Here is a 20,486-nt window from a genome sequence, read left to right on the forward strand (position 1 = left end):
AGACTGATGGAAATAGACAAAATGCCAATAAAGGTTTAGTGTGGGGATGGATGCTGCACCTTGTCTAATTTGCAGATACGAATTTAAATACGAATTTCAGTTTATCTCATGCTTGATTTGATTTTCCCAGGCATTCTTTGCTGACACTGTTTACCAAGTACTTGTCCTAATTAGAATCATAGTTGATGTAAAAATATATGCGATCTTTTACTGAGACTAAGCAACCTTGATCTGGCAGTGCCTAGGTGGGAGACCACCTGGGAGCCTGAAAGCTGGAGTTTTAGAAGAGGTAGTGGTTAGTCTTTGCAAGCACTTCAAATTTCACAATAAAAGTTTCATGTGTGGCTTTAAGACAGTGGTGTATGGTTGCATTTCACATGTGTAATAATTTATGACCTGTTTCACAAGAGACAAAACAAGGGAAAAAAGGGGGAGAACAGAGTTGTGGCAAAACCAACCATAAGTAGTAACATTATTAAAAGAGATGGAGGAACTATGTGTGTTAATATACAGAATATTAGCAATTTTTATCTGAGCCTTGTGAAAGATGGGTCTGATAGTTGTGAAGGAAAGTAACAGTAGATAATAGCATAGTGTGAGGGTTCGGCTTTAGGCTCGTCTTTTGGTTCAAAGAAATCAGATTTTTGTTGCTTCAAAACAGGAGAAAGATTTACTGGTGCATTTAACAATAAACAAGTGTCTGTGACATGATTGAGTCTTTTCTCCTGCCAACGGGTCCGGAAGGGGTCTCCAGTCTTCTAAGAGGAACAGGTGGGTTTGGCTTTAGGCTCATCTTTTGGTTCAAAGAAATCAGATTTTTGTTGCTTCAAAACAGGTGAAAGATTTATTGGTGCATTTAACAATAAACAAGTGTCTGTGACATGATTATGAGTCTTTTCTCCTGCCAACAGGTCCGGAAGGGGTCTCTAGTCTTCTAAGAGGAACAGGTTGCCATAACTATTGTTCCATGGTCCCAGTAAATCAGCAGGGACCCAGTCTTTCACTTCCAGCAAGGGCAGTCTCGTCCTCCCGATCGCCATTCCACAGGGTTCATCCCTCGGGGTCTCAATCCTCCCAGGGTCCTCCCTGTAGTTCTTCCTCATATCTCTTATTCTCCATTCTAGTCTCTCTCTCTACTCTTAACCCCCTCCTCCGTTCTCTTGCCTTGGCTTCTCCCCAATAAGAGGGTCTGGGAGGAATCTCCCTTTTGTAATCCGCCTCCTCTTTAGGCACTCAGCCTCTCCCATAATACTGTCCAGGGATCCTCCATCCACACCCCTTCCCAGCCTGGCAGCAACTGACTCTCTTTTACCTCCTGTTCCTGCCTCAAAAGCCACCCTCTTCTTTTCCTGCCTTTTCTTCCTGGACTTTTGTCACACCCTGCAAGTTCTCAGTCAACTCTATGTCCCTTGCTGAGCTTCTGCCACAGGTTCTGGTGCTGGCTAGGGACTCTGCTCCGTATTCTTGTGGGAGAGGGAGAGCTCTCGAGTGGGGCATCCCTCTCACCTTCTGTCTCACAGAGTTACATTTGGTAGAGGATATTCAGATTATCAGGAAACAGGTGACTGCATTAGACACAGGAACACTGAAAAGCTGGATAAGTACCTTGTGTGCGCTTTCCACAAAACCATTGCTGGATACAACACTTCCTATTATGTGTATAGTGTATACGGACACAGGTAAGCAAACTTTAGAGACAGTACACAATCACTTCAGATAAGTAGGTAGAAGGAAGAGTAATATATTCATTGGACCACTAAAATGTAAACAATAAGTGGGTGTTTTGAGTCCAGCAAGGCTTTGCTTCAGATTAGGCATTGCAGAGCTCGAGATGGGAAAACGAATAGGAAAATCCAAATTTTATCCTGACCACCTGTTGTGTCAGGATCTGCATTAAAGGGATGTCTCAAGATGTAGAGGCCAGGTGTGTTGCATCAGCTTAAGGCATCTGACCTCTTGTGACTTTCTCTTCCTATCTCTTTGGGAAATGAAGGCTTAAGTCATCTAGTACATTCTCAACTAGGTGACTGACCAAAATTCAATTCAACAAGTTTAGACACTCTGTCTTGGGATGTGACTGTCATAGATCCTGACACTACAAAATCTGGAGGGCTATTCCCTTCCCAAGCTCCACAATATTCACCTTAAAAAGAGCTCTGAACTCAAATCTCACCTGGGTTTAGTGTTTCAATGGCTCAACAATTTTACCCACCCATGTTTTGGGATTTTGCACAAGGACCACAAGGCTTTCTACTTTCTCCACTAGTTACAAAGACCAACACATTTTTATGTACACTACATATTTAAATCTTTATTATATAAAATACCAGGATCTAAAAAAGCATTTGACACATACTCATGTTATAGCATATGTAGATTGGAACAGAATTTTGAGATTCTTAGCAGTACATCCACAGTATCATTTCAAGATCATGCTTTTAATGAAGTAACCTACCTGATATTCTGAAAACAAAATTATGTGTTGGTCTTAAGAAGTTTCTTTGCTTACCTAATCTTTATAAAGATGCTTCTCCCCCCCACCCCCAGATGTAATTTGGCTTTACGTATAAGGTATCTTGGGATAAAAAGGCTCTTCCGTTTGAGGTTGCACCTTGATTACAAAATATAAAGTATGTACAAAGCACTTCTTTGCTGCTTGCATTCAGCTTACTTAGAACATAACATGAATGTCCAATGGTATTTGGTGAGTCAGGGAAAATTGTCCTTTTTGTAGGCCACCATACTGTTGACCTTGTGTATTGTAGTTGTGAAGGATCGAAGACGGACCTCTTCAGAGTTAGCAATAAACTGTGGACCTGACTCCTCCCATTTTTCTGGAACTTCTAAGTCTTTGTCTGTGAAAATTAGCAAGTCAAAAGCACCTATAAAAAAACAAACAAACAAACTGATATCACTGTATATTGGTGGTAAATACATTTTAGATAATTTTGCTTACACTAGTACCTGATATTTTGGGGTCTCAGCAATTGAGACATTTGTGCAATTTAACCAACTTTAGTGGTAGAATATTAACTATCATAACTTGAGAAAGATACTGTGATTAAACCTCAGCATCAGGCACAACCAGGTAGATTGAGTTTGAAGATGCAGATGGTAAGACTTCACTCATTACTTGGTTCTGAAGATTCTACCTGAAGGGAATGTACACATGAGCTCCATTTCTACTGATTTTTCTACAGACTAGTATTAAAACTAACAGAAACACTGAGTTTGAGTTATGTCAGCTCTTTTATTTTATTTTATAGTAGGTGGAGGGATATAGCACTATAAGTGGGGTCCAACCAGCCAAGCAATGATCTTGCTTTATTGGGTGGCAGAGTCAATAGTATTCTGCTCATGTTTAAGTGAATACAAGTAGAACAGTCCACAAAATGGGACCCAGCTTTCAATAAAATATGAGCAGAACATCCTTTCAGAGTCTATTGCTTGATGTGACATGGTTGGGACAGAGGATGGAGACCAGCAACCTGAAAGGAGGAACACATCTCTCTCTGCCCACTTGTAGGTCCTGTGCCTTCAGGGAGAGACCTTAACAGGGACATTACCTCTTTTCTAGTAGTGGCTATAAATCAGACATACATCACGAATCTTCAGTTTGAATTGTGCCCCCATAATTAATTTCCTATATGACTGCAATATTGTAGGTTGTTGTTGTTTAGTTGTTAAGTCGTGCCCAACTCTGTGACCCCATGGACCAGAGCATGCCAGGCCCTTGTGTCTTCCACTGCCTCCCGGAGTTGGGTCAAATTCATGTTGGTAGTTTCGATGACACTGTCCAACTATCTCGTCCTGTTGTCCCCTTCTCCTCTTGCCTTCCCTTTTCCCAACATCAGGGTCTTTTCCAGGGAGTCTTCTCTTCCCATGAGATGGCCAAATTATTGGAGCCTCAGCTTCAGGATCTGTCCTTCCAGTGAGCATTCAGGTTTGATTTCCTTCAGAATAGATAGGTTTGTTTTCCTTACAGTCCAGGGGACTCTCAAGAGTCTCCTCCAGCACCATAATTCATACTGATTTAATATGAAGGATTGTTATAAGGATTACAGATAATGAATGTGAGGCACCTTCAAAATCCAAGACGTCCTGTACAGTTGTTAAATGTGGTTGTTGCTTTCTACAGAAAAGTTGTTTCTGATTGTTAGTGACTAAATAGTTTGTAAGGTGAGTTATTCACTATTGCTATCCCTGTATCCAGAAGTACAAGCTGGATTCCGAAGAGGCAGAGGAACTAGAGACCAAATTGCTAACTTGCGCGGGATTATGGAGAAAGCCAGAGAGTTCCAGAAAAATATCTACTTCTGCTTCATTGACTATGCAAAAGCCTTTGACTGTGTGGACCACAGCAAACTATGGCAAGTTCTTAAAGAAATGGGAGTGCCTGACCACTTTATCTGTCTCCTGAGAAACCTATATGTGGGACAGGAAGCAACAGTTAGAACTGGTCATGGAACAACTGAGTGGTTCAAAATTGGGAAAGGAGTACGGCAAGGCTGTATATTGTCCCCCAGCTTATTTAACTTATATGCAGAATACATCATGCGGAAGGCTGGACTGGAAGAAACCCAAGCCGGAATTAAGATTGCCGGAAGAAATATCAACAACCTCCGATATGCAGATGATACCACTCTGATGGCAGAAAGTGAGGAGGAATTAAAGAACCTTGTAATGAGAGTGAAAGAGGAGAGTGCAAAAAACGGTCTGAAACTCAACATCAAAAAAACTAAGATCATGGCCACTGGTCCCATCACCTCCTGGGAAATAGAAGGGGAAGACATGGAGGCAGTGACAGATTTTATTTTCCTGGGCTCCATGATCACTGCAGATGGAGACAGCAGCCCCGAAATTAAAAGATGCCTTCTTCTTGGGAGGAAAGCGATAACAAATCTTGACAGCATCTTGAAAAGCAGAGACATCACATTGCCAACAAAAGTCCGAATAGTCAAAGCTATGGTTTTTCCTGTTGTGATGTATGGAAGTGAGAGCTGGACCATAAAGAAAGCAGACCGCCGAAGAACTGATGCCTTTGAATTGTGGTGCTGGAGGAGGCTCTTGAGAATCCCCTGCACTGCAAGGAGAACAAACCTATCAGTTCTAAAGGAAATCAACCCCGAGTGCTCACTGGAAGGACAGATCCTGAAGCTGAGGCTCCAATACTTTGGCCATCTCATGAGAAGAAAAGAGTCCTTGGAAAAAACCTTGATGTTAGGAAGGTGTGACGGCAAGAGGAGAAGGGGACAACTGAGGATGAGATGGCTGGACAGTGTCTGCGAAGCAACCAACATGAATTTGACACAACTCCGGGAGGCAGTGGAAGATAGGAGGGCCTGTCGTGGTCTGGTCCATGGGGTCACGAAGAGTTGGACACGACTAAACACACACACATCCCTGTATCCATGAGTGAATTTCCATGGCCAAATGGGCATTTGAACCCAGATTTCTTGAACTTTGTCTGATACTTTATCAGACTAAATAATCAGCTTCTCCTCCTCTGAAAAAGGGAGTAATTTAGACATTTCTTTGTAAGTAACATACTGTATTATTGCCTTATTTTAGCTGCTCCTTCTGTGATTTAAGTCATGATCTACCTACTTTAAAAAATTTAAGCACAACTATATCTTAATCTCTAACCAACCCATTTCAGAAATCACAGAGCCATTCATCAATAGCTCAGATTTTGCAAAATAGAGATATGGTATTATCTGAAAGCTGGCATCTCTCTCTTCTTGTTTTTCACCTATAACTTTAAATAGTTAATCAAAATGTTAAATATAACTGGTCCCAAGCTAATGCAGTCTTCCTTCTAGAGATTACAGGTTGCAAAAATTTGCAAGTTATTTTAAAAGATATAGAAACTTAAAGTGCTCTGGTTCTTTACTATGTAAGATAAGCTTATAACATATACAAGTATAAACTGTTTTCTATAGCCCTCATAACAATCCTCTATGTTCTATTTGCAGCATCAAACAATATTACTTACAGGTAGTTTCTAATAAAGGAAGAAATGTCACGGTGGCTGTTATCTGTCTGATAACAGATTTAATTTCATCCTGTATTGCTTTCTGAGATTTCTGTCTTGGCATGCTAAAAAAACCCACAGTAAAAATTAGTGATTATCCAAGAAATTTGGCAACATACATTGAAAACATTATTTCATTCTACAAAATCAGTAATTCTTCTAACTGGATTAACTTATTGATATGTTTTGACTAAAATAATTCCCCAGCCAATCCTGCTGATATGTAGGACATGAGAATCAACAAACTGATATGACATATAAATTGAAAAACATGGGAAGCATACAAACATAGGTTATTAGGAAGGCCTACTTTTTGGTGGCAATAGTAGAAGATACTGAACTTTAGAACTGCATTATCTGCATAATATTGTACAAAAACCCTTTGTGCAAGATTAAAAGCCTATTACACCCTGTTGGTACTAACAAGGAGATATAACACTCATCAGTCCATTCTGATGTGTTTGTGATGCATTCTGCAAATAAAAACACCCCATTTTGGATTCTGTGCTAAGCTTCAGTCCTATACAGGTACTAGCCGTGAGTTCAGCCCATCACATTTGCTTGAGTTCCAATTACTTTCATTTGATCCAACTGACTTGCAAGCTAAACCTTTAGTAGTAGTAGCTGGTTTTAACCTGATGTACAGGCTGTTTGGGCTGGAAAAGGCAAAGGTCAAGTCCTCCCTGGAGCAGTCATTCTTTGGAGAAGCCAGCTGTACAATCTTTAATAGAAAAAAAGCCAGTGTGGGAGGTTCCTGGGCTTCAATAATTATCTACTAGTCAGTCTGCATTTGCCCATGTCAAGTGACCATGCAACTATAGCAAATTCCGGTTTAAACTAACTTAGATGTATTTATTTATTTATTGTATTTATACCCCGCCTATCTAGTCATTTCGACCACTCTAGATGTCTATTGTCTAGCTTTTGGAAAGTACATTGTTTATGCTAGTAGATGACCTAAGAGAGAACAGTACATTTAAGTTGTTTCACTTCTTTTCTATAATCATGTATGGTGCTGAAAGTCTTGAATGCGACTGAACCCAACAGTGATAGGATCATAAATAAACATGAACCTCAGTCCAGATAAAATGGTAGTGTTATTAAGTGCTGACTGATCTGGGAGTCTGCAGTTTTCCAATGGTTAACAGGATTGGTGGGGCTACTGTGAGATACAGAAGCTGGACTAGATGTAATTCCTTCCTTAGAGATATCTGAAAGGTTTACTACCTTTATAACAAACAGTCTTATACCAGAAGGCAATAAGGATATAAATTGAAATTGCTGTGGTGATGACTCAAACTTATCTATTTTTCAGAGAAAGATTAATTTATTTTAAGCTATTTAGATTATGTTTGTATAGTTGGATTTTGTGTTTTATTCAACTAGTTTGTATTAACCAATGTAAGGGAAATGGCATGCATTCTACATTTGCCATTGTTTGAAACAAGATTTGATGATACTTACTTTTCATCCTTTGCAGTTTTGTCACACTCAATGTCAAACTGCCATCTTTCTAGAATTTCACTAGTTTCCTTACTGGAGATCACCACCACTAGCCGCTGCACTAGGCACTCACAGAGCCACTCTGAGAAGTTAGAAGGAAAACAAGGCTTTGCTATAATAATGTAAATGTTCACAGGTAAGGAAGTGGTATCTTTTTTATGTAATCATTGCTAATTGTTTCATGCAATCATTGCTAATAAGTGTGCCATAACAAATCTATTAGGCCAGCAACTGCACATTCTTCTTATATATATTAACATGAACTCATACGGGGAAAAAAAATCCAGACTTCAACTCATGATGCACTACATGTTTGGCATTTCAGTTTCCATTCACATTATAAATGAAACTGGTAGCTGAACCATGTCAACTGTTTACCAGTAGTTTACTCTCCAATAAGAAAGTGTGCTTGAGTTGTGCATTTTCTTGTGTTCTCCTTATCATGTGTATTTTTGAGGTTTGTAGGAAACTGACCATATGCCTTCTCAAACACCTAGGAAATTTATTAATAATAGTACCTTTTAATTGCCCCACTACATTATTCAGGTAGTTCTTTAATTCAGGATCTGCTGTTACAAGCATAGTAAGTCCATATTTCTGAACATGTGTGAAGGTTTCAGCAGGATAGATCCCACGTTGGTATAATATACTATTGATGCCATATGCTGAAAGAAGAAAATATTAATGTTACAATCCAAAGTGATCATACTGGTTTTTTCTATCCCATTAACAACTTCAAACCATACACCTGTTTTTAGTGGCAATACATATTTGTATTAAACTATTCTTCCCCTTGAACTGAAAAAAAAAACAGTTCAAGGGGAAGAGTCTCTAGATTGTCTCCCAAAGCAAATTTAAAAGAAATATGAATATAGCAGTCTATTATCATTTTCTTCTAGCTACAGCCTAATTACGGGGTGTTCATATTAAGAGTAATAGTACAGAACATGTCATCAAGTTGAATCCAACTTACAGTGACTCATACCAGAGTTTTCAGGGTAAAAAGTACTCAAAAGACGTTTACAGCCCTTTTTGGGTATTCTGGGGCTGTACTGTTTGCCCAAGACCAAAAAGGCTGGACAGGTACCCAATTCAGTGAGCTATCCAGCCAGCATCTCAACAGTAAGAATACCAACATCTGAAGTTTCACTAATGAAACTCCATACTTTATGGAGCTGTATGGTTCAGTTACATAAATGACTGTCAAAACGATTGTATCACAATGCAAAATATTCATGCACAAAATCCCAATCTGGTGAGTTCATATTTTTGTAATATTCCAATCAGTGTCTACACAGGTTTTCTGATGAGAGGTAGTAACTTCAGGGAATTGAAAGCCACAGATGTAAAAGAGATAACACACATATTTTGCATTCCATCTAGAAATTACTAGTTGCCTTTCCAAAGGAAGCATATCAGGCAAAATCCAAAGCAAAACTACCACACGAAAAAACAGTGACAAAAACCTGGTTTAAAAAAAAAACATTAAAAAACACATTAAAATATAATGGTTAGTCTTTAAGGTGCCACATGATTTTGTCTTTTGTTTTGTTTCTTTTGATTTTTGCCGGATAAGCTTGCAGACTGACAGGGCTACCCTTCTAAAATTACTTGCTAAAGGAAGTTAGAGGTTAAACCCATGTGTTAGTTTAAAGTTACTAAATGAATGGGACTGAACCTTGCCTGAAGTTTCATTCATGTCATACGACATAGGCCTACTCTAGTTGCGATTGATAACCCTGAATCTGTATAATTCATAATTCTGCCTCCAGCATGGATAAAATAGACATGCCTAGAGTGGAATAGTCACCCATAATAATCAGAGACTGTTTCTCAGCGAGGATCTTTCTATTGTTATGCAGGCAAGAACGACTTAACTATTATATTGGGAGAATTACTAGAGCCACGATGCCTATTTAGAACATCCTTCATTCACAGCACCATCCTTTACTCAGAAATAAATCCCACGAAATGCATCTTAACCCTTTCATTTTATAAGGCCATCCTGCCTGTGGCAAGCAGCCATTCATCTTCTTAAGCATCCTATGAATCGGGTTTGCCTCCTTGTCCTTACTTTGGGAAATCATAACTGCTTAGGGCCATTAATTTTTAAAATTTTTTTTATTAATTAAGGCAAAGGCTTAAGAAGCGAGAGAAGATGACAGAGCCAATAAAGGACAGGAGACGATTACAAACCCAGGTCCTGTCCGTCAAGGAGAAGGTTCCCCTCAGCGGAGGCGCCATTTTCCCCTCGTAACACTCCCCCCTCCACTCCGTCTTAGGCACTTCTACTCGGAAGTAAATACCACTGAGTCCGATAGGATTTACTCTCAAGGAAGTGACTTGCCTGGAAGCAAGCCCCCGCGCTGGGCTTACTGCCGAGTAAGCCCATCAAGGTTCGCTGCCTTCCAAGGAGATCCACCCACTTCCGTTACTCACAGAAAAACTCGGCGACAATCTCGGCGCTGCCTCGCAAAGTGATCCCTTGCTCCCGGCTCTGCTGCTTCGCCATTAGGGAAAGGAGGAAAGGAAGCGAGCTGGGCTCCGAGGCGAACGAGAAACGGTCGCGCAAACGACCACCCCCGCGGGGGAAAAAAAAATCCCCTCAGGACCGTCTTTCTCCCCTCCCCTCAAAGCAAGGCCGTGGAAGCGGAACCTTTTCCCGCCACGTTATTCAAACTTTGGCTCCGCCTCCATGAGCATCACGACGCAAGCTCGGGGGGGGGGAATAAGAACTCTCGCTTCGCGCAGGCGCACAGTGGAGATGGTCCACAGCGGGTTTTTCGGAGGCAGACCGATTCGGTGTTTTCTGCCGCCACGTTCGCTTATAAATCCGCGCGCGCGCGCGCGCGCGCGCGCGCGCGTGTGTGTGTGTGTGTGTGTGGTTTTGGTGATTTTCGTTAGAACATGAGTTGGTGGAGGAGAGTAAGAAACGGTGTTATTTTGTCTGTTTCATAAAGTGCAGTGAAGCAGATCTTGTGACAGTAAAGCAAGTCTTGTGACATCTTCTGTTGCCTGGATTTCTTCTCCTGCTTTACTTTGAATGGTCAGCTGTAACATAATCTACTTTTCATTTGTCATTTAGTGGGACCCAAATATTTTAGCTTTCCGCATTTTATGATTCCATAGTCATTATTCATACATCTTGGTATTTCAGTGCTGAGCCTCTTGTTCCAAGGAATTCTTATAATCTGGGATAAACTCACATTTCGGTTTACGAACGCCTCAGTTAACTTAATTTTCAGTTTATGAAAGAAAGTCCATTGAAAATAATGCCTCAGTTTACAATTTTGTTTCACAATACGAAGCAAGTTTCCCTAGGATGCATTGGACCTGGGAGGTTTATAGTGCCACTGCGGTGCATGAGTTCTTATGGGAAACTGAGTTTCAGTTTTTGAATTTTTTGCAATACGAAACGTCCCGGAGAACACATTAAATTTGTAAATCGAGGTACGGCTGTACTTGTATCCTTATTATAACAATGTGTGTTAAAGGTCTAGAATCAGTGTAATACAGTATAACCTTTCACAGCACTGTACAATGTGCATTATCAAATTAAATTTTAAACTTTGGTTGCATATTACATTCTTCATAGTAAAAAGGCTTATCTGTCCTGATTTTTATTGCATAATCATTTTGTCATTCTTCATTTGCCCTTGGGGAAGATTGTTCATCGTTCATGATTATATGTGGATCCACTTAAAAGGACGCTACTGGCTGCTGAATATTTTTGTTGTGTAAATTAGTAAGGGATTTTCCTACTGTTTTGCACTTATATTACCACAAGATGGCAGTGTTTATTTAAGAATTGATCTCCCCACATTTTATTAAGATATTTTTGAGAAGACACACACATTCTCTAATGTAAGATTTCTAAGTAGTCTGTCGTGATGTGAATGTTTTGAGATTTTGATGCTTTAGCAAAATTTGTATTTCCTTATATAAATGGAAATCATAATGTCATGTCACAGTACCATTTATGTGTTGCTTCTGCATAGGACATGGAAATATTCTGTCTTGCAGGGACAACTCTCATTTACTATCAGCCAAGACGGAAGCAGTACACAAATTATCTTGGTTTTGCTAATTTTTCTGATGCAGAATCGGTCACTTTTCTGTTCCACCACTCACCCTGCACCATGCAGTGGAGGCGTATGATCTTCTCAGATATATTTTGGAGCACCTCTTTTACCTCAGTTGTCGAGTGTCACATGTCTACACAACTTACTATGTAAGAAGAGCCCCTTTTGCTCATACTAAAGATTTATACAGTCCAGTATTTTGTCTTGGTAGTGGCTGACCAGATACTGTATATACTGTATCAGAAGCAGATAAACAGACAATGAACATGGAATTACTGTACCTTCTTCTTTACTTTCCCTAGCAACTGGTTGAAAAAGACATATGTAGTGATCCTGATACTGGAGATACTATACAGCCATCATAGCAAGTAGGCATTACAGAGATTAATCATTGCTATCTTACTCATGTGTAATCCCTGTTGGTGGTCATTACTACACAATAAAAGCATACCTGGGAGACCATAGACTGTAAGGGAATTTTGACATGCCCCTCAAATAGCAGGAGTAGCCTGTGCTTTTTTGTAATGTGTGTGTAATGTAGATTTAGAACTTCTAGATTCACAGCAGAATCATGTCGTGTTGTTACAAGACAGAGTGTGGGAAGCTATCAGACTATGCTTTATCATGTTTCTCTGTGAACAAGTGGACTTCTGGTAAGACAGATGCTAGATTCTGGATCAGAGAAATCAATGTATCTTGGTCAATATGTTCCAGCATGAATCGGATCACAGTATTTCCTTGTGAGGGTGTGGCATTTACAATATGGTAAAAATCAGGAGCAAATAACACAGTGGTCTGTACCTACTTACTTTTTGGTGTAACAAGGGAGTAATTTGTTATATATTAAAAGTAATGTACGGAATAATTACAAAGGTATTTTAGAGTAATTAGCATTTTTAGTTACTTTCAGAAGTTGCTTATAAGGCATTTTACATAATATTTATTTAAATTACTTCTATGCTTTCTCCCAGTATTAGGGACAAAAGATGATTCATGAGCAATTAAAAACAAGTGCAGTAAACATAAAAACAGTACATTAAAAATATTCAGAGGGCCATAAAAATGGCTGTGTGAGATTTCATGATTCTCACCCATGGGTTTTGTGTACTGGTCTAGATGCACATATCTTAGGCATATACAGAATACAGTATCAAATAATGAACTGCTAATTCATTTATTTTAAGGAAAGTTGGCTCAGGATTTTTTTTCAGAAGAATTCATCACTTCATTCATTTATGGAAACAGTGTGGTATTCCATTAATTTTCTGTCTGATTTTCAGATCACTGAATTGATATAGTAAAATATTATTGACTATCAAGTCTTCGGTACCTAGTATTCTGTTAAATGATATTATCACTCCAGCTATATTTTGTTGCAATCAGTTATTGAATATACAGTATTGTAAATTTAAGCCCAACGTTGTCCTCCATCCACCCCACCCCTTAGAAGCCAGAATATGGTAATACTGTAACCTGATCAGGTAATACATTCATAGTGACTGAAATTCAAGAATCACATGTTTGAATGTGTACAAATTGCTTACTTTGTTTAATTGCATGCTTCCTGTAAAAATGATTCCAAATCCAGGCATCCCTACTATTTATTGGCACTTTGCCTGTTAGCAATGTCGGCTCTTTACCCTAATAAGCAGCAGCTGATTTTCCCCAGATATTTTTGAGCCACCTGTTTGGGCCCATGGAGAATGTTGCTAATAAACACCTTCTTCAAAGTGACTTTTCCAACTAACACAGAGTGATTCCAGTCACTCTTTTGATTATATTTTAACTTAATATGTGTTGGTTAAATTGAATAAGTTTTAGACTCTTTCTCTGGATAACATCAAGAACCTTTTCATGCAAAATGGTCGAGCCACAGAAGCTGTTCTTTATAATTAATTATTACCACTATGTTTTCAAACGAATAGTAGGTTGTGGTGCAGAGTTCATTACAAACAAAGCACAGAAGTACTAGAAAATAGGAATATCTTTTGTTTGAGACATTACTTTAAGGAAGCTGAACTAGGCAAATTGTATTCAGATGGCCAAAACAGAGTCAACAACAACGTGTAGGAGTCTAAAGCACTGGTTCTTAACCTTGGGTTACTCAGGAGTTTTGGACTGCAGCTCCCAGAAGCCTTCACCACCAACTGCTGGCTGGGGTTTCTGGGAGTTGCAGTTCAAAAACATCCGAGTAACAAAGGTTAAGAACCACTGGTCCAAAGTATGAAAATCTGTAAAGGAGCCTCTGTGGTGCAGTCCAGTCCAGGCTTAAAAGGATATCTCAACTGAGATTGATTTTAACTCTCATTGAATGATTCTTCTGTCGACACTGGAGATCGTGCTAAGGGTTCTCTTCTCCCATGTTACAGGTCCATACAGAGCGAGGTCCTTTCTTCCAACGACAGTGGATGCCATTCTGTCCCTTCAGCGCTGTCTGGAGGCTGTACTGCAATGGATGCAGGAGAATGGACTGAGGCTGAACCCGGACAAGATGGAGGTCCTGAGGATGGGTGGCCCCACTATCGGTGGTTTGGGAAACTCCCTCTCTTTTGGGGGAGTGACTCTCACTGCAAAGAGTGAGATTTGCAGCTTGGGGTCCATCTGTATCTGACGCTCACCATGGAAACCCAGGTAGCGTAAGTGGTCCGCCCGCCTATTTCCATCTCTGGCCGATTGCCCAGCTGCATCCCTATCTTGATGTTGGGGTGCTCACCACTCTGGTCCATGTGCTTGTAATCTCAAAATTAAACTACTGTAATGCACTATATGTGGGGCTACCTTTGAGATTGATGCAGAAACTCCAAATGGTGCAGAATGCGGCAGCCAGACTTCATACTTGGGTGAGAAAATACCAGCATATTTCCCCCACTCTGGCTGCCCTGCATTGGCTGCCTGTTCATTTCCACATTGATTTCAAAGTGTTAATGATGACATATAAAACCTTAAATGGTTTAGGACCTTGATATCTAGGGGAGCGCCTCCTCCCACCTTGGTCTACCCAAACCACTCATTCTAGCCAGGAAAGACGGCTGAGGGCCTAACGCCAAGGGAGGCCTGAAGAGATAGAACAAGAAACGGCCTTCTTGGCAGTGGCCCCTCACCTATAGAACAGTCTGCCCACAGAGATCTGTCTGGCTCCTTTGCTGGGTGTTTTTAAGAGCAGACTTAAGACCTGGCTCTTTAGTCAGGCTTGCCCTCCTGTCATCACCTAATTACTTTTGCCATCTTGAATTATATTATTACAGTTGTCTTTATTTTATTATATTGTTTTATGTATTATTGTTAGCCACTCAGAGTACAATTTGGTCTAGATAGGCAAGGTATGTATGTATGAATGAATGAATGAATGAATGAATGAATGAATGAATATAAATTAAATAAATAAATAAATAAATAAATATAAATAGTTTACTCACGAGTAAGGAGGTAGCAGCAACAGTGGCCAAGGCCAACTGCAGTGTGAAGGAGAAATGTTGGGGTGAAGATTGGGGAGATGGAAGGCAGATAAACCACCTGTGAGGAGGAACTACTGAGAGTGTCTGGACCTAGAAGTGAGCAGAAAAGTTTGGCACATTCTTTACTTTGTTGCCCTCAATGGTGCTAGTTATGACCTTAGGAGGAGAAGACAGGACATTTGAAATAAAATAGAGCAGGAATATGGAGGCGGGAAAGGAGCAGCCAGTAGTAGAGGGTTTCTTGACAACAGAAGAAGGGTAGATTGGGAAGGAGATATAAAAGAAAAGAAGGAAAGTTGGGGATCATCAGAGTGGGAAGAGCCAGACCTGGAAGAGGTGTCTGGGAAGCTGCCCCCCTGAGGTACCAAGGGGCCTCAGTATTTTCTGTTCCCATAAAACTAGATGTGGAGGGTGAGCTGCAAAGATGGAATCCTAAAGCAAGAGAGTGTTATTACCCTCCTTTAGCTTACCCTAAAGTAAGTGGCATTGAAACAGTAATGCATCAGCCTAGCATGGTATTAGAATTTTGCTGTGTCCGTTAGGGAAATTGTAAAAAGACAAAAATAGAGGAGGAGGTTTCTCTGCCTTTCCTTTTAATGTCACAACCAACTTAATATGTAATAGGGTTGTGTCCTCAGTTAACACCACTCATAGTTCCATTTGGGTGCAGGATAACCGTCCCCATAGGCTACACAATGAGCTCAGTAAGATCACACTGAATTATACCAAAAATAATAAATGCCCTACTGTTGTGTGTGACAAGTCTCAGAGGGGCAGGATGATTGATCTAAGTGAAAACACATGTGAACCCCATCTTTAGCAGAGCTTACTGTGCTAATAGGCTTTTAGCTGTTGTCCCTCTGTCTTGGATTCTTATGAAAATCCAAGTACATTTACTATGAGTTGCACTTCAAAGAGACCATGACTTTTTCAACATTGTACCTATCTCTGAATTTTTCTAAACAAATTTTCATACATGCAGAACTTTGTTTCTTTTTCATGGTCCCTGTGGGTCACACATATGGGTCCTCTGCACCTGAACAGATAATCTTCAGAACATTCCAGAGCTTACAAACCTTTACTCCATCCCTCTGTAATGTACATGCATCAATGTTCAATGGCTTCTCTTCCAACTGCCACCTTAGCAGCACCTTGAGAGTGTTCTGAAGCTTCATTTGAGATTTTTGTAAAATAGTTCTTGTGAATAGTTCATCTTTTTCATCCTTCCACTCCATCTCTTCTCTTTCTCATTATTGGTGGTGGTGGTTTTTTCATTTTGAGTACGTCTTTTATGGTCTTGGCAGTAAGTAAGGCCTGCATTCAAATTATAGAATTTAGTTTAAAGATAGGACAAATCGTAAGTAAACTGATGGTTTCAATTTCTAGCAAGCTGGTAATGTTATTTCCATTGTAACTTGTTGCCTAAAACATATGTTTCCTTTTATGCTCCCCTCTCCCTTCTATGCAAATGAAATTTGCTCCTGCCTGTGAACTTCTTTGAAGGGATACTGGCCATCTTCACATGAAATTCTAGCCAGGTGCAAATGTGCAGACAGTTCTCTCTCCTCCTTGGACAACACATAGAACTCAGTGGGTTTTGAGTGTTTTAAAAAGAACAGATATGGTATAAACATTAATAAAATCAAGATATATTCAATAATAAAACAAAATTTCTGCTATGAGACAACATAAAGATATTCCTACCAGGGTAGGTTGTGCCAGCTGAGTAGCACTGAGTAGGAAGAAGGTATTCAGATGCATTGATGCTGAGGCTTTTTGACCTACCCAGTTTGTCAAGGGAAAAATCAGAATTCAAAGGCCTGCCATGTTTGGCTATGATTGTGTATAGTTTTGGCCTACAGGCCGCAGTTCATGGGCAGATTTGAATTAGACTTACTTTCTCCAGTTTTCCACCTTGGATTGTGTCCATGTCAATAGGTGATACACAGATTCCTTTCCCCCTTGCTCTTCTTTCATCTAGAACCAAGGCATAGAGGCATCACTACTGGTCAGGAGAGGTGGAATAATTTTTTGCTGATGAACTACATATGCATGGACATTTTTAGTTGTCTACAGTGACCTCAAGGTGATGCCATTGTAGGTGTTTCGTGAGATACTTCACTATCACAAATTCTGGTACTTTGGATTGAACAAGGATTTGTTTGTTTGTTTGTTTGTTTGTTTGTTTTAAAGTGAATGAAAAGCTAAAAACAAGGTCTCAGAGCAATCAAACAGCTCATGTCACTAGAGAAAGATGCAAAAATTGCACAGTCTCCAACCCATAGAATAGCTATGGAGAGTAGTTGGATGCTTCCTGACAAATTCTCTTATCCTGGTAAGATAACTAGCATTTGGATTCAGTTACCTATAATTATTGAAACATTATGTCTGAACCTTCCCCTTTGGACTACTAGACTATTTCATGTTTGTACAGTTGCCATACATTTGTGATCTTTATTAATCCCATCTCTGGTGTATATGTTTCCTTTTGTTCATCTTCCTAGATACAAATAACTGTGTTCAGTATTATGAATATGAATCACAGTGAATCTTAAGATAACTTTAAAGAGTTGGAAGAGATCCCAAAGATTATACAGCCCAAGGGTCGTGCCAATATCAGTATTTTTTTCCTGCAGTACCAAGATCTTCAGATTCCATCTGTTTAATAACTTAATGTGAATTTTCAGAATGATACTTAATCAGATTTTTTAATATGCTGTTTTTCTTGAACAACCTTTGATTGGTGTTCATTTAAAGAAGACAAATAAGCAATTACACTCTTACAACAGCTTTTCCACTGAACTCTTATTGTTTATGAACTATTTGTATACTTCTTGACAGTTGGCAAAGTTGAATCCTAAAACAAAAAGTGAGAGTGAAATCTTGGCAGATTGTTATTGTACTCACACCAGATTCGTGACAGGTTGTGCCAGAACTGTTGTGTTTCTGTGATCAGGGTGCAAGGGTAGACACAATTATTAGTTAAAAAAATAAGTATATCCACACAACACATAAGCAGAAAATTGTATTTTTTAGTGAAGAGGAATCTTTATTGGCATCTGAAAAGAAACATATAATACAACAGGCAACAGTCCTCACCCAGATGAGAAGTGTGTGCCCAATAAGAAAGGAAACAAGCAGGACAAGTGGCATAAATACTGATGAAACATAGCAAAACGAACATAATTCATTTGAAAGAATGGCTAGACATCAGCAGTGAGGCTTTGGCAAACCTGGGAAGTTGTTGATTACATCCCATGAGAGCAGAACCAAGAAGTCTGTTGGAAATTGTGACCTGCGTTGCTGTATTAATAGATTGATATGTTTGGCCATCTGCCTGTTACAGATTTTGTTCTCTCCTAGCAGGAGAGTGTACAGAATTACCTCCTCTGATCGACCAGGTAAACTAGCAAGGTATTTTTTTAGTGGAAACAGAGAACTGGGAGAGATACTTTGTTTTAAGAACTAATGTTTATTTATGTTTATGAATAAGAAAGCAAATATGTATGTACAACTTCCTTCTACTTTCAACTGAACTAACTTCTCAGATTTCCCTTCTTCTGCTTTGCAGAGCCTGCTGATTAATTGCATGATTAGCAATTATTATTTTGCAAAGACATTTAAGCCTTTAATCTTTTCACTTAGAGATAGGGATGAATTTTTAAAAATGAATTGCAATATTTTTTAAAAATTGCTGATTCATTTAATATTCATCCCTTTGTATTTGTCAGTTCCTCAACGGATATGAAGGGCAGAATATTTCTCCATTTTATTCATCGCCCATAGGCAGAGAGGGAAGGCTAGCTTTCTCTTTCTGCCTGTGGCCTTCCCACTCTGCCTATGGGCCTGCCAAACAGCTGATTGGCTAATCCCATAGGCAGACAGCCTCACAGCCCACTGCCACCCCTTCCCTTCCCTCCCTTGGCTGCCACTGCTGTCTGCCACAGCCTCTGCAGCCATCTAAACTAAGTGCCATAAGGGGAACAGGGCCATCCTTTGCAAAGATGGCGGCTGCCACTTCCCTTAGGGCAGGCGTGCTGCTCTAAGAGAATCCAGGCCACTCTGTGCGAAGACAGTGGCTGCAGCTTTCCTGCCCTAAGGGAAGCTACCGCTGCCCTCTTTGCAAAGGGTGGCTTGGATTCCCTTGGGGAAGATAAGGGAATAATTTTGCAATAGTGGCAACCCCGGGTAGGTGGGGCTCGTCAGCCATGGAAGGCAGCCCATCTAGGAGAAGGAAAACTCCGATTTCAAACCTCCACTGCCTTGTGGCTATATCCACTCATGGAAAAGGCTCCAGGAGTTAACCTTGAGGCAAAATCCGGAGCTGGAGTCCCGAAGGCAGCATGTGTCGTTCTGCCAACTCCTGCGACATTGCTGGAACCAGTTGTATTGGCTCTTGCCTTTCCATTGGATCATTTCAGCAATGTGGAGAGGGGGGATCTGCTGCTTGGGTAACAGCCTATCCTCCACATTACCTTACCCGGGCTTCATGTTCTGGAGAGGACACTCCTCGATTCAGAGCATGTTACCATAGTCTCTTGAGACTGAAGGATGCCTATGAGTGGCAGCTGCAGCTTCCCTTAGTGCAGGGAAGCCGCAGCTGCCGTCTTTGCAAAGGGTGGCTTGTTTTCCCTTATGGTGGGCTCTGCTTTGCTCAGATGGCAGTGGAGGCCATGGTGGACAGTAGTGGTGGTGTGGGCAGCAGGCGTGGATGGCGGCAGCCAAGGGGGGGAGGCGACGGGGCAGTGGGAATTGGATAGGGGCTCAGCTTTTTGTAAAAGACAGCCTCAGGCTGTCAACCCCCACCCCTCCCATGAACTGATGAACTACTTTGTGGATCATTGGTCCAAAGGCAAGAAATTCATGGTTTGTGGTTTGTCAACCAGGATGATGTGCCGTTTTGTAGCTTCGCCCCCATCTCTATTCTCAATTCATATACTTATGTCTTCCCATAAGAGAAAAGCCTTTGGTTTCAGCTAAAATTTAAGTTGAATCTGTAACCCAGAAATAAAGCCAGAGCAACCTCTTTTCTTTACTCAAAACATCTGTGTATTGCTGTATCATTCTTATTACTTCCATCCCAACAAAATACATGAGGTAAACTTCATTCTTTGATTTTTCTAAAGAGGCAAAAAGCAAACTCTGTGTGCTTAGGACCAAGCCCACTGAACACAACAAGACTTTCTTCCTTCAAATATGGATCGACTGGACTGGACTAGTATGGATTATGTACTTCTGGAAAGGACTGTACTGCAAATCTGCTGTTTATAGGTAAAGATTATCAAAACCTGTGTTTCTTGTCATCTATTTCATATCACTATTGATGTGCTGTATAGGGAGTGAAGTGATTAATGGGTTGTATTTAGTTGGAGTGGAAGTTAAGGCACGAAAATGGTAGATCAGTGTTCCAAT

General features: G+C 40.2%; 1 protein-coding gene and 1 long non-coding RNA gene across 2 annotated transcripts; both read right to left on the reverse strand.

Moving 5' to 3' along the window:
• Positions 1 to 375: 375 nt before the first annotated feature.
• Positions 376 to 10,254, reverse strand: MAD2L1 (mitotic arrest deficient 2 like 1). Its single transcript, XM_020781546.3, has 5 exons — positions 9,977 to 10,254; positions 8,056 to 8,202; positions 7,499 to 7,619; positions 5,996 to 6,099; positions 376 to 2,882 (listed from the first exon to the last, which is right to left on the reverse strand). The coding sequence occupies exons 1-5, from the start codon at positions 10,047 to 10,049 to the stop codon at positions 2,710 to 2,712; spliced, it is 618 nt and encodes a 205-aa protein (XP_020637205.1). The 5' UTR covers positions 10,050 to 10,254; the 3' UTR covers positions 376 to 2,709.
• Positions 10,255 to 12,546: 2,292 nt separating this feature from the next.
• LOC144583207 (uncharacterized) lies at positions 12,547 to 20,251 on the reverse strand. Its single transcript, XR_013536874.1, has 2 exons — positions 16,972 to 20,251; positions 12,547 to 16,388 (listed from the first exon to the last, which is right to left on the reverse strand). It is a non-coding gene; the product is annotated as an uncharacterized LOC144583207 (long non-coding RNA).
• Between the last annotated feature and the right edge of the window lie 235 nt (positions 20,252 to 20,486).

This window comes from Pogona vitticeps, chromosome 5 (genome assembly GCF_051106095.1).
Source record: "Pogona vitticeps strain Pit_001003342236 chromosome 5, PviZW2.1, whole genome shotgun sequence".
NCBI lineage: Eukaryota > Metazoa > Chordata > Lepidosauria > Squamata > Agamidae > Pogona > Pogona vitticeps.